This window comes from Fusarium mangiferae (genome assembly GCF_900044065.1).
Source record: "Fusarium mangiferae strain MRC7560 genome assembly, contig: FMAN_scaffold012, whole genome shotgun sequence".
Lineage (NCBI taxonomy): Eukaryota > Fungi > Ascomycota > Sordariomycetes > Hypocreales > Nectriaceae > Fusarium > Fusarium mangiferae.
In genome coordinates, this window is record NW_024573932.1 from 1,250,575 (window position 1) to 1,263,986 (window position 13,412).

The 13,412-nt window shown below is 46.4% G+C and overlaps 4 protein-coding genes across 4 annotated transcripts; 1 reads left to right on the forward strand and 3 right to left on the reverse strand.

Annotated features, from left to right (window-relative positions):
* Nucleotides 1-833: 833 nt before the first annotated feature.
* FMAN_08165 (uncharacterized protein) lies at nucleotides 834-1,646 on the reverse strand (the record flags this gene model as incomplete). Its single annotated transcript, XM_041821608.1, has 1 exon — nucleotides 834-1,646. The coding sequence occupies one exon, from the start codon at nucleotides 1,644-1,646 to the stop codon at nucleotides 834-836; it is 813 nt and encodes a 270-aa protein (XP_041687371.1).
* Nucleotides 1,647-4,522: 2,876 nt separating this feature from the next.
* FMAN_08166 (uncharacterized protein) lies at nucleotides 4,523-6,025 on the reverse strand (the record flags this gene model as incomplete). Its single annotated transcript, XM_041821609.1, has 1 exon — nucleotides 4,523-6,025. One exon carries the CDS (start codon nucleotides 6,023-6,025, stop codon nucleotides 4,523-4,525), a length of 1,503 nt encoding a protein of 500 aa, XP_041687372.1.
* A 607-nt stretch (nucleotides 6,026-6,632) lies between these two features.
* FMAN_08167 (uncharacterized protein) lies at nucleotides 6,633-9,443 on the reverse strand (the record flags this gene model as incomplete). The annotated part of the gene is made up of 1 exon (XM_041821610.1): nucleotides 6,633-9,443. One exon carries the CDS (start codon nucleotides 9,441-9,443, stop codon nucleotides 6,633-6,635), a length of 2,811 nt encoding a protein of 936 aa, XP_041687373.1.
* Nucleotides 9,444-10,768: 1,325 nt separating this feature from the next.
* On the forward strand, nucleotides 10,769-13,153 carry FMAN_08168 (uncharacterized protein; the record flags this gene model as incomplete). Its single annotated transcript, XM_041821611.1, has 3 exons — nucleotides 10,769-12,091; nucleotides 12,147-13,035; nucleotides 13,098-13,153. The coding sequence occupies 3 exons, from the start codon at nucleotides 10,769-10,771 to the stop codon at nucleotides 13,151-13,153; spliced, it is 2,268 nt and encodes a 755-aa protein (XP_041687374.1).
* Between the last annotated feature and the right edge of the window lie 259 nt (nucleotides 13,154-13,412).

Sequence of the window (13,412 nt, forward strand, 5' to 3'; positions counted from 1 at the left end):
GACCTTTTAGCGTCATATTCTATCTCGTGGCTGCGGCTGAAGATACGTTAGGTATTTGGTGGTCGAAGCTTGTTTCTCCCGTTACGAAAACGTCGTGTTTGATTGGTTGATAAGGGTTCGCAGGTGAGACATGGCTATGCAGCTGAAAGCTGGACTACGTTTTTGGCAATGGTTCTCCGATTCCTTCGTTGGGGTCCATGAGAAGATGGCGGGATCAAAAAGACAAAGAGGTGTAGCGACATGGATGCAGGCTCTTGATACGTTAGTCGATAGGAATATCATCAAATCGCGCATACTCTGCTACAAATTTTACATTCAAGAGGGTCTTGGGTTATTTTCATTCAAGAGGTTTCCGGATATATCTGGCCAATAGCAGGACAGGTTATTAGAATTAAGGAGTGCTGAGTCCTATCAATGCATGTTCCATAAATCTGAACTTTCAATCTCGAGCCACTGGTGACTCGTTTCGGCTTGCCCTGTCTCTAGGTTGGAATGAGGTAAAAGCGTTAGTCTCACCGGCCTGGAAAGGCTAATCTATAATCCTATATAATAGGATTAAAATTGAAACCGTATAAGGAGTTTCGGCTATGTTGGGGGTAATAAGTGTTATAGAACGAGCACTGCCTAAAGATGATAGCACATCCGCTATAGACTAAGGGAAAAAGAATTAAATCTCTCTGACTGCGACGCGTAGCAACCAGCCGGCTCGTGATAGAGACCCTAGTAAAGTCAGAAAAAGCAAAAAAAGGGCGGCGTGAGACCTCTGTACTCTGTATAATAGTCAATTTCTTTCTAAGCCTGGCACGAACCCTATAATGCATGTCTGATTCTAATCATAGCTTGCTTCGCTCGCTCACTCCCAATGAGGAGCATTTCCCGACGAGATCTTTATTATGCTTCTTCTTCATAGCCATGCGAATAACATTAGGGTCCACGAAAGCAACAAGCAGTTGCTCGTCGCCCTTATTGTTTCGCAGTCTATCGTAATAAAACTTGCTTCTTTTTAGGTCGCGGTGCCAGTATCTCTGATCGTCGATATCCTTCATGAACACCCGGCCTTCAGGCCAATCGTTGGATCCTCTGAAAACAAATGTGTTTTCCTCAAAAGTAGCATGTGGAGAGATCAAAAAGCGTTCGCGATTGCGGTCGATTTCCTTTGCAATGCGAAGATGTGTCTGGTTTGGCTCGTTGTGTTCTATAGAAGGGAATCCGTTGATGGTGTATATCGATGTGTGTACGAGAGAGCTAATCACCTCTGCCAACGTCGTTACCCAGAAGCCCTCGGGGAACTTGCCGAGCAGGTGAAATATAAGATGGTTGAACATCATCTGCTTCAAACCAGTCGAGCGACGATGCGAAGGGTGAACCATTGTGAGCCCAGTATGAATGATTGGGTCGTCTGAGTCTGGGATGGGAATAGAGAGAGCGGAAATGAAGCCAACGAGATTGTTATCGAGGTGGGCGAGGACAACCATCTTATCCACGAGCCAGTTTGTACCACGAGGTTCTTTCAGCACCTGATAATTCGGTATTTCGGGTAGGCATTGACTGCATAGATTGCGTAATGATGCTTGGAGGGTTTCTTGCTGAACATCAGAGAGGGGAGTGTCCCCGGTGATCAGCTCGAAATGATACTTAGAACTCATCTTTCCAAGCTGAACTAGGCCTGAGCAGCAACGTTGAAGAAAGTAAGTGATTGTGACTAAGAGAGAAAGGCTTGAAAAAGTTGGAAAATGCAGATTTGAGACTGGAAGAGGCCAGTATTTATTATTTTAAGACTTCTCTTAGCTTATGCCAGTAATATATTACAGAGCGACGACTTGGCGTGATGACCCCCAAGCTCCAATCCTTTCTAGATGCCCTAAAACAAACAGCCTTAATAATGTCAAAACATGACCCTTATTACCATCGCGTTCGCGCGCTGATTGTTAAGTCTTATATTTTAATATACTTTAGCCTGGAAAGATGAGTCTCTGGCTAAGAACCTTACTTATTCTCAAAAGGCAAAAGTAAGGCGATAATTAATTATTTACTCCAGAAAGTCATAACATTAAGCCAGTACCAGTCTCGGTCGTTCCGCTCTTAGGTGAATGAAATTAACTGCCGGCTCAGTCTTCGTATAAAATTGATACTAATTTTAATAAGCGCTACACTATATGTAGTAGAATTTGGTGAAAGGGAATAAACTTTTCAAAGACGAAAGCTTATTATAGGTAAGTACTCTGTATATCCCTGAAATTGGCATTATCACATCGCATTACAGTACGAACGCAATCGAGGCTGACCAATCAGTTTCAAGCTCTTAGCTCTCTTATAGTACCTCTACGTGCCAGGAGTAGTATTGCACTGCAGATTTGTGGTCGGCGCCCGCGGAACTCGAGACACGATATCAAGGCCACTGCAGGACGGGCTTATATTACAAAGTCAACACGGGCCCTATTGTAATTGGCTCGGTAAAAGGGAGTCATATTTCACTTCCAATTCTTCCTAGAATGTTCGGGCTGTTCTGATGGAATGGATTTCTGTCGAATTCTTATGTGGTCGGCCCTGTCGCGATGGGCAATTGTGGAGTCGAGATAAACACTTTTAACTACGACCTCCCTACTCTATATTCCGTACTGCTAGACATATCGCTCATGTGGCCTCAGATTCTATTAAGACTGCAAGAGGGTTTCGGTATCTCGGCACAGAAGCTTTATGGCCTTCACCTCAATCCCACTCAAACCCCGAAATTATAGTAGGCTTTTGTTACATTCTTAAAACTACTAGCAGGGGTGTAAGCCTCCCGGTGTGTCTATTAGAAGAAGGTGCACTATAAATATCGTCTTATTAGGTTCTAATTAGTATTAAGTACATATTAAAGTTTAACTCTATATTATCGGTTTGTAAAAGCTTTTTTATATATAAATAGGACAGCAATACATATTCTCTTTGTCTCTTTCTTTACACTATCTATATATATTAAATTATAAAAGTGCAGAAATCTATATAACGAGCCTGTTCTGGAAATCCATTTCTATCTTTTTATTCTAATCTGCCTGTTCCAAGATGAGGCCGACTATATTTTTTTCGATCATTTCAACAGTTGTTGCTTTTTCGAATCTTGCATCTCACCCAAAAGATCGACTCGTCTTACGCCAGGACGAAGGCGAGGCCGTATGTGCAAACTGTGACAACTCCGTCACGTGCAACGGCGTGAAAGTGGTAAGTACTTCTCGATTGCTATTTTCTTTTTTCTTTTATTCTTACTCTAATGTTTGTTCTTATAAGAACTGTGTAGGAAGAAGAGAAATAGTTCATCTCTCGGAGCGTCAGCAGGAAGAACAGATCCGAAATGTCTGCAACAACTGCAAGAACAACGTTGTTTGTGGAGGTCGAAAAATTGTAAGTGGCGTGAGACTTGCTAGTTTGGCCGTTATCCTTCCCATTCACTAACTACCTGATAGAACTGCTCATAACAGAACAGCTTGAATAGATGGCCACCTATTGGTAGACAAAGGAGTTGCCCTGGTAGCCGTTCACAAGCTTGCCATTACATAATTGTTTGTCAGGATAGTGGCTGTTGATGGCAGCACCTGTAAGATATCTATCTCGGATGCTCTTTAAGTGCTTTCCCCCTATTGTCCATAAGACTACCAGCTTCTCCCCACTTGCGGCTCCACGAAACATTGACAGTCTTTCCATCTGTGATGATCAAGTAGTTGTACGTACCTGTCACAATAGAATTACCCAAAGATCCGTTCTTTGCTGCCAATAAAGCCTGGTAGTCATGATCCCAGAGCTAAGTCGTGGCCTCGACCGTCGCGTCACAAGTGTCGCTGCGAATTCGATTGTATTGTGAGAGACTTCCCTCAACACAGACTTGTCCCGGCCCATAATGAAATCACCATGGTAGAGTGTGTCTTGTCCATAAAAGTAAGCAATACAAGCATCAAGATCGGGAACGTGTTTAGTACCTCCTCAACTAGATAAAGTCAAGTAGTTGCCATCTTCAGAGGCGTTCTTCCAGTCTACTGACTCTGGAGTGAGCTATGGTTCCTTAGCTTACATCTTAAGCTACATTTCTCTATATAGGCCCCAGGACACAGAACTTGCCAGTAGCTACTTACTACTGATTCAGGAGAGCTGGAGATAGATTGATGGCGACAGACCCAAGTGTCTAGTGACTCTGTGATTATACCAACTACGACCCAATTATTTAATATAAACGCTAAGTTTAATTAAAGGCCTAGTCCTAAATATCACTAAATATCTGATATAAGGCCTTTAGGATATGGAGCTTACTATTTGCCTGGAGCATTATTTCAAAATCCCAATATCAACACTGGCTACAAATTCAGAAGTTCTGTCGATTGCCTGCTTGTATGAGTTAATCAGAGAAGGCAGCCTGCCCTGAATAGCCACGGTTTTCCATCTTGGGCTTCATACAACCCTTCCAGACATTCTCTCAGTCAATATCAGTACCAAGTTATGCTGTTAGGCTATTCTCAAAAGCCAGGCTTCAAAAGTACTTTCAAATACCTCAAGCGGCCCATACAGGTGGAACTTTGCCATCGGACCTCATCTCTAGAGTGGGTGCCCTTGGTAAAGGCCTGGGCGACGTGCTTGGTCCTGCCTCATCATTTGTGGCTGTGGCCCAGTAGGGTATGTGCTGTTGTGCTAGGGTTGAATCTGGCCGTTTCTCTGACGCAGGAAGCGGGAAACCAGTTGAATCTGTTCTGAGATTATCATCTCCTAGCCAAAATGATTCATGGCCGGAATAACGTGGCTTAGGACGCGGTTCTCCCCTGGACCTTTCGGAGACGCGTCTTTCGTTGTACTTTTCAACATCACCTTTCCACCATGCTTCTTCGTCCGGCCTGAGGGCCCCCGGAAAGAATTCATCTCTCAGAGGTTTCCCTAAATTGTAGGTGGAGTGGAAATCCATGATACAATCCATCGCTTTCCGCCCCGTGACCTGGTCTACACGTTTCAGCGGAATGTTTCTTGACTCTGGAGTGAGCTCCTTCGCCGCAAGCCAGGCATTCTGGAACATACCCAAGCCTCCAACACCTAGAAGACACCAGGAGTCTGGGAATTCGCCTCGAGCGGAAACATTGACCAGCAGCAGTAGCCAAAGCACTGAGAGACACGCGCAAGAGGCTTGCGTGATGATGAAGCCGATTGGAACTCCTCTAAATAGCCACATATCCGATCTTTTTGCTTTACGTAGCATTGTGTTGCGGCGGATAACCGATAAATTCCGATCGGTTCCTTCCTGAGGTCTTGATAGCCACAGGAACTTCTCCCATGGTCTGCCGTTGCGAGGCGATTGTGAAGCCGCAAGAGACTCAAGATCGAGGCATTTGCCGAAGCCACGAACGACCATGACTTCTCGAGATCCGTTGCCAGAGGTAATCGCATAGACCTGGTCTGATCTTTGTCTGTTTGGCAATTTCTCCGCCCTCCACTGGGGTAGTAATCCTGTCCATTGCACCAACAAAGTGCCAGCTACCGTAATGAGCAACACGCTCCATGTACGATTTACAATAAACGGTATGAAAGCAAGCGTCAGCTGAATCAAAGTGATTATGATGCCAACGATGTGAATCGAGCCCCAGGAGAATTCTGTTCGTTCATTTTTATTCCACATAGCTTCAAAGACTGTGATCTTCAGAGCATAACTGCTTCCATCGAAACCTTGATCTTCGGTGGCAATGTTCGCTTCTCGAGTCTCTATTGCTTCAAGGTCTCGTAGTAAGCGACCAAGGATGAAATTCTTATTCTCTCGAAGATATCCGGACTTGAGGTTCAGCACTTTGCATGGATAATCCGGTGGTGCAAGAAGCCGCCCGTCACCAATTATGCCGACTAATGCGACAAAGGCGTAGGCAACACATCCAAATGAGAAGCAAACAGGAACATAGATCTTTCCTGTCGCTTGGGAGTAAGCCTTTTGAACCACGTCTCCACCTAGAACAAAGAGTATTGTCGACACGTCTGATGGATTGACCCATTGAGATGCGAGATTATTACTTGTTGACATTTTAATAGTGCTACTGCGTAGAGTAGTCGTGACGTTACTGAGCTGCTTTGAGGCATGGGGCGAGCTGCGGGTGAACAGGTCGTTCTAGGGGGGAAGCTGACGGCGTATTATCAATATTTTGCCACGTCAGGGCCGGGCGTAATCAGGCTCGGCAACTAAACGCCGAGTCTGATGCACAGTGTCGCCCTTGTACGCCCATGTACCTTTTCCCTCAGCGGGCTCGTGGCGCAAGGTCGTCACACGACCTGCAAATGGCCAATCAAAGGGCTAGAAGTGACACCTCATTGATAGTCTACACTTCTGTCTCACCTTCAATCATATCATGATCACTTTGGAAATTACTATGTATGGAAATGGTGGCTGGCTGTGTGCTGATCGTTTGCGAAAAATCGATTAAAGCGAAAATCAACATACACTTCCGATTTCTCATATGATCAAAACTTACCAAAAGATACCGTTATAGTGCACATTAAAATACCTCAGCCTTCTCAACTCCTAGACCTGCTAAATGCTCGATATTCTATGAAGAAACAAGGCAGAATGGAGGATAGGTAGGAAAAACAACTATATAATATCTCCAAACGCATTTACAAATAATCGCCTGGCTCTAATCATGACTGTTTGACATGAGAGAGATTCGGTCCTTGACCCTTCCTACACTCTTTCTCATCGACTCATCCTCTACTCCTTCAGCCTCCTTAATTTGCCTTTCAATAAATACGATTAAATGCCCGTAATCCTTTCTAAATAAGTCTTGGCGAGTTGCCAGGACCCCTGCTAACCTTTCTCGCAAAAGCAAACATTCCAAAAACCTTTCGCGTTCCGCATCCGTCTTCTCGAGAATCCACATAATCTCGAATATTATTCCAGTCACAGTTTCTATTGAAGGTTTTTCGAGGCATAACTCAATCGTCAGGATTGACATCAAAGTCTTGACCGTCTGGCGATGACTGCGGCCCGGACGACTCTGCTGAGCGGCTAAGATGACGTTGAGCTCGCTGCTGTAGTCCACATCCTGTGTCGTGTCGTTTTCGAATTCAGAGGCAAGTAGTTTCGCCAGTATAGATTCTTGCCTCGCATGTAGAATGATGGGGTGCTCACTATCTAGAGGTACTGACAGGTCAAGTTGATCTGCGTCTTCTTCACCAAGTAAGTTGGTACAGCCTGACGATGGAGCCTCGTCCCCAGCAACAGTATTGAAACACCAGATCGCCTTCCTGTAAAGTTCCTGGCGTTCTTTGTCATCTGCCTTTACCATTGCTGTTGTTGAATGTATTTCTCCGATGGACAAACAAGCCATGAGCGGCAGCGGGTGGAAACGCCCCAGGCTTTTCTTCCCAGCATCACGTACCAGCCCCAGGACACTGAGTGCCAGGTCCAGTTCTGAATGGGGTTGCCTTGTAAAGATCTTTCCACACAGGAATAAAGTGTACAGGATATCAGGATGAGCTGCGACTCCCGAGCCTGATGTGGCGAACACGCCTCCGATGTCCTTCAGCAATGACTTCCTCAGGAAGGATCTCACACCGTAGTGAGCATCTTCCTGCCAAAGATCATCGCGCTGAAAGCGCAGAAACTTTTGAAGCTGGCAGTATAGTACAGCAAAAGTCTCAGTTTCGGCAGCCTCTAGGGCCCCTAAGTGGTATTTGGCTAGGGAAAGCTGAGAGCGGACTCTTAATACCTCAGGGTGTCGTTCCCCCCAAAGTCTCACTCCATACTCCTGGACCGCAGTCAGAATAGCTTCAGCGGTCGAATAATTGCCACATTCGATATGTAGCGCGCCAAGCTGGCTCCGGTACTTAAGAGTCGAAGGGTGGCCATGACCCAGGTTGGCGGTCGACTCGGCACGTCGACACAAAGATGCAGAATCGTCCAGTGCAAGCGTCAAGAATCCTTCTCGCTGCGCCGCAGAGATTAAAATAAACTCTGCCTCTAGCGCTAGAGGATGCTCATTTCCAAAAGCTTTCTCTATTACTTCGGCGCATCGCTCACACGAAATCCTCCCATGGTGGACTTGGCCCGTCTCAACTTGAAGAAAGGAACTGAGGAGTGCAACTTCAATAGTTAGGAGATTAGTCTCTCCTATCTTGACTATCGCATCGCTCAAGGCTGGTTGTAGAACTGACAGTGCCTGATGATAGCACCCTTGAAGAACGTGGATACGGGCTTTGTTGAGAATATTAGAGATCCTGATACCCTCGTAGGACTGAATGTATATAAACTTCTCGCACCACTCATGCGCAGTGTCAGCTTCGTTGGATGTCTCGGACTTCAGATTGTCGAGCTTCCCGCACCACTTGTCCGCCGCATTTAGTTCTTCATTTATCCTCGGGGAATGAAGAAACCCTCGGTGAGCTATAACCAGAGCCCGAAGTCGGCAAACAGAAGCCGAAAGTTTGCAAAGCTTTAGTTGCTCTTTGGGTTGCTCTGAAGATAGTGGCATGTACTCGTTAGGCAGTACTATCTCATTCAAACAGTAATTCATTTCCTCGTAGTTGCCAGTTCGAAACAGAGCAAGAGCATGGCTCAGGAGTATAGCGCCATGGGTATTTGTTATGCTTGGTTTGAGGAATTGATTATCATACTCCCTCAGGTCATCTCGTAACTGGTGCAGATCCTTCTCAGCTTGAACATATTGTCCCAGCATCAAGCGAGCGAAGGCTAGACCTGATTTGATTTCCCAAACAGCAGTGTTATATGGAATGTCCATTCTTAGGCATTCTTGGAACATTGCAAGGGCGTGTTTGTTGTCTCCACTTTCGAGGCGCGACTCAGCTTGGTCTCTCAGATCTTCCCATCTGGTCTTGCCTGAAATCTCTTTCGGCGTATTTGACGTGCTTTCGGCTTTCTTCTCCTCTTTTGGCTTGAATGCCGATGTTTCCGAACGCTTTGATGCCTCAATGACATCTTCATACCGGTGTGCTTGTGCAAGGTATAATGTAGAGGATGGAGATCCTGCGTGGGGGAATTGCGGGACGAACGAGATGTCCATGGCTTCGTACAAGCGTCTAAGAACCATTTCAAAGGGCTCTTGCAGCAAGCGCAGTAGATCATTGTCCAGAGATTCATTGTCGATGACCTCTCGTTGGAGACTTGTTGTCCAGACGATGCGGTTCAACTCAGGGTTAGTGCGCTCCCGAATCATGTCCTCAAACAATTTCCTATTCATTTTGACTAGTGCGTTAGCCTGTTGCATTGTGTACCCATCGATCGGGTGACTTTGGTTCGATTGTTCGCTGTCTTGAAAGAGAAGGATAAGATTTATGTTTGTTGGAGTTCTAGAGAAGGGGCGTGTGAAGACACGCTTCATCAAGTCTGACCCTGGCGCGTCTGCAAGAATTATAAGATACGGAAGTTCGGTTTTCCGAGATTTTCTTGGCCGGGGAGACTCTATGAAATATTGCAGTCGGGCAGCCATCTCGTCAAACGAAACCTTTCCGTCTTGGTATGCCTCCTTCTGACTAAAACCGACTTTTGTCAAGCGGTAGGGAAATGAGAAACCCTGGAGAATCTTGTCGGCTGCGTCTAGGCAGGAAAGAAGCGTAGGTTCTACGGCAGAATGGACGAAAATAACTCTATCAAGAATGAGGACAAGCATACATCGAGTTGCGGGCTGGATCAAACTCACTCAATCAGACGTTTGTCATTGCCCCAGGTTAGAGGTTTGCGAACGCGGCTCGTACTGGCCTTGAATCCCTGTGGTGCTTTTATGACTTTAAGCCCACGGCGTCTTCTGTATATCGTTCTCAGATGTTCCATAGTTTTATGTCCAACGGAGCTCATAACGGTTGGTGGCGAGAGACGTGGATATGTAAGATCACACTACGATGAGTTGTTTTTTTTTATGAGTATGGCTGACATTTGATCAGCTGTCTTACGGCATGAGCAGCTGAAAAAAATGCCCTGGCTAAGTGGGGAGGGCAAAATCACTGTACGAGTCAACCTCAAGCGTCAGAGCCCTTGTCGGTACCTATAATTCGAACCTCGCACAGTACGTGTCTGCATTGTTATCTTTTAGCTCGAGTCTTTGATTGGATGCAAAATGTCTTGGCTGAGTTGGTGGCTGCTAGGATATGCACAGCTGAACAACCCTATCACATAGAAAGCAAGCCACGCGCGGTTATTGTAAATCAGGCTGAGGGAAAAAGAGAGGTTGAAAAGTCCGTGCAGTTGCGCACTTCCCCTAAATATCCTAAGTCTATTGCGTTGTTCTGCTCATTCGTCCTCTTCGTTCGGCTTCTTTTTACAGTTACGTTACTCAATTGCATACTGCATTTACAGTAAGGGGCAGTGCAATCAGTCAGCTTAAGTACCTTGATCGACGTTACACAATTGGTAGCTATGCAGCATTTACGCCACGTTTATGATAGCAAGTGGTTGAGAACAGTCACGGTGGGATATTTTGACATTCTTGAGCACTGTTGTACTACAAAGCACCCGTGGACATACGACAACTTTGTCAGTTTTCCGAAGCAACATGGATATTGGATTGATGAAAGTTATAGAGTTTGTCAATCTGGAAAAAAGAGCCGCTGCGCCATTCTTGATCGCCCTGCATTTGATCAGGCTTGGCTGTTTTTTCAGCTTATCTATTGTGTTGTTCGTAATCAGGAGGAGCCGTTCTTAGCCCACCAGAAACTTGTTTCTGAGGGTAAACTCGACACAACAAAGCTTCCTGGTGCGCTGAACAAATGGAACAGGCATATGCAGCACTTGCACAAAACAGACCCAGGAGCCGCCGTCATGAGGTTCCTCGAAGCAAATCAGATACTGGAACTCGCCAAGCAAGTAGTCCTGGCAAACCTGGCTGAAAACTCACCGTCTATGCTCGTGCCACAGCCCACGAAGAGATATGAGAAGGGTAATCGAGCGACTGAGCTTTATGACGAGCGAAATCTTTGTATAATGATCCTAGGGGAGACTCTTTCTGCTGTTCTCACAAAAATGATGAGGGCTTGCAACATCAACCTGCCGGGCTGGGAGCTTGACGATGGGGGAGGATGGGGACCGCCAGCATATGTGTCAAGAATGATGTTCGAGCATGGTTGGTGCCCAAGATCCCAGGCGACAGTCAAAGGACAGCTCGGTCGAAATGCAACCCTATTATATGTCACATTACTGGCACATGAAGACAACCGCCATAATCGCCATCATTGGAAGAGGTGCACCTCTTCGAGGTGCGAGTTTATAGAGGCTTCAGACAACCTTTCCGATGATAGCAAAGATCTAGTCAGGGAATACAGGCCATCGCATTCCCTGGCTTGTGGTGCAACCGACTCTGAGGATGACAAAGACTGCGGCATGATTGGTCCAAACGAAAATGATATACTGGACGTCCTCGAACGGAGCAATCATCCGAGGACCGGCATATTCCCACTGATAAGGATATGGGAGGACAAAGAAACAAAGAATCTTGAAATCAAAGTGGAGGAATGGAAGGCCGGGACAGCGTTTGCGACAGTATCTCACGTCTGGTCCCAGGGATTAGGGAACAGGAACAAACGAGAGATCCATGTCTGTCAGCTAAGGGCTATCAAAAACCTGCTGCAACAGGTCTTTGGAGAGAAAGAATCTTACCTCTTTTGGCTCGATACATTCGCCATCCCACAGCGCGGGACGGGAGACACAAGACATGCTCAGTTGAAACGGAAGGCCATTGGACTCATTCACCACATATTCAGCAATGCACAACACTGCATCATCCTCGATCGTTATCTCATGATGTATGGAAAGGCCTATGACTACAACTGTCGAGCTGTTGGTGCCGAGATACTGGCCAGTGGATGGATGATGCGACTATGGACACTCCAAGAAGCTTTCGTGAGTGACCAATTGCATCTTGCACTTGGGGGCCACGACGTGTATAACAAAAAGCCGCCAAATCTAGACACTTTCTGGGCAGAGACCAATGGCCAAGAAGTGCTGAGGAGCTCAATGACAGAAATCATGAGGAGTAAGGTAGAGCTTAACCTGATGAGAACGGGGCCGAGGAAGACCCTGATGGAGAAAAGCACCTCTGAGCGTGCTTTGTTGATAGCGAGTGCCTGGAGGGCGGTACGATATCGCGTGAGTCTTGTACCCGGTGACTGTCATTTATTCTTACTGATGAACTCTTCAACAGACCACCAGAAACCCAGGGGAAGAGACTTTAGCACTATCTAGCTTGCTTAACATCCCCATTCCCCAAGACGATGAAAGCCCAGTGCTTTCTATAGCCCGAGAGAACGATCGCGAGAGACTAATGGAAAGGTTTTGGGAAACAGTTGGCAAAGACGGTGCCTTCGGAAAGGCAATACCTCCTGGAATTATCTTTCTGCCTGGAAAACGATTGTCTTCGGAAGGGTTCAGATGGGCTCCCTTTACATGGATGTCCGGGGAAGTGGAAGCATATCCGTTCCCCTTGGACAACCCAAAGCATGCTACTAAGCTGACATCCAAAGGACTAGTCGTTCAGTTTCCAGGGTTTTGTCTCTATCCCACCCGAGATAAGCTCTGTGATATAATCAGAACTAGCAAGAGAAGCTCCTTCAAATTCTCTGTTGGCCGGGGCCTCGATGAATGGTACCAAGTCTCCGCAGCGAGGAAGAGGGGCCAATTGAACGGCATCTCAGCTCCCTTAGATAATGGGAATCACGACCTAAACCACATTGCAGTTGAGCTACGCAAAGACATTGACTCGGGGAAGCCTCTGAAGATTGGGATTATTCTTTCCCGGCCACGGCCTGTCGAAGTGCAAGGCGAGATTGGGCTCTTGGTCAAGATATGTGACAGCGAGGACCGCTGTCCCCTTTCTGGTAGAGACAGGTCACTTCTCACCTGCAAGATAATTCGACGTATCGAGGTCTCGCGGCTCGCTATAGGCGCTTCCGATGTTCCCCCATGGGAGACAGGGCCTCAGGAAGCACCCGGGTATGATCCCATATTGAGCAGATATGAGAGATTCCGGCGGGAAAAGGTAGCCGGAGTGCAATTGGATGATGCACAGAGCTGGTGCGTCGACGGATTTTCTCGTAAAGCTCCAGCAACTGGCGGTCTCAAGCGGAGTCAAACTGACGTTTCTACTCCACGTCAGCCTGGAGGGTTCTTGAGCAAACTGAAAAGGGCGATGACGAGCAGCTCGAGACTTGAAAGTTCAGATTTATAATGCATATATTTAATATTTTGACAATTATTGGAACTGCGTGTCCTGCCAAAGTGGTACAATATCTCAGATTTTGACATATCGTATAATGTATTTCGGCTCCCTACTGGTGTATCATAGGTCTGTTGGTGCAAAGCCACTACATAGCGCTAGGACCTCGGTACTGAATTTACAGCGCGCCAGAGTCGCTAGCGAATCACAGGTCTACATTGCGTAAAAGCTCGCTTGACAAACATAGGCCGTGAT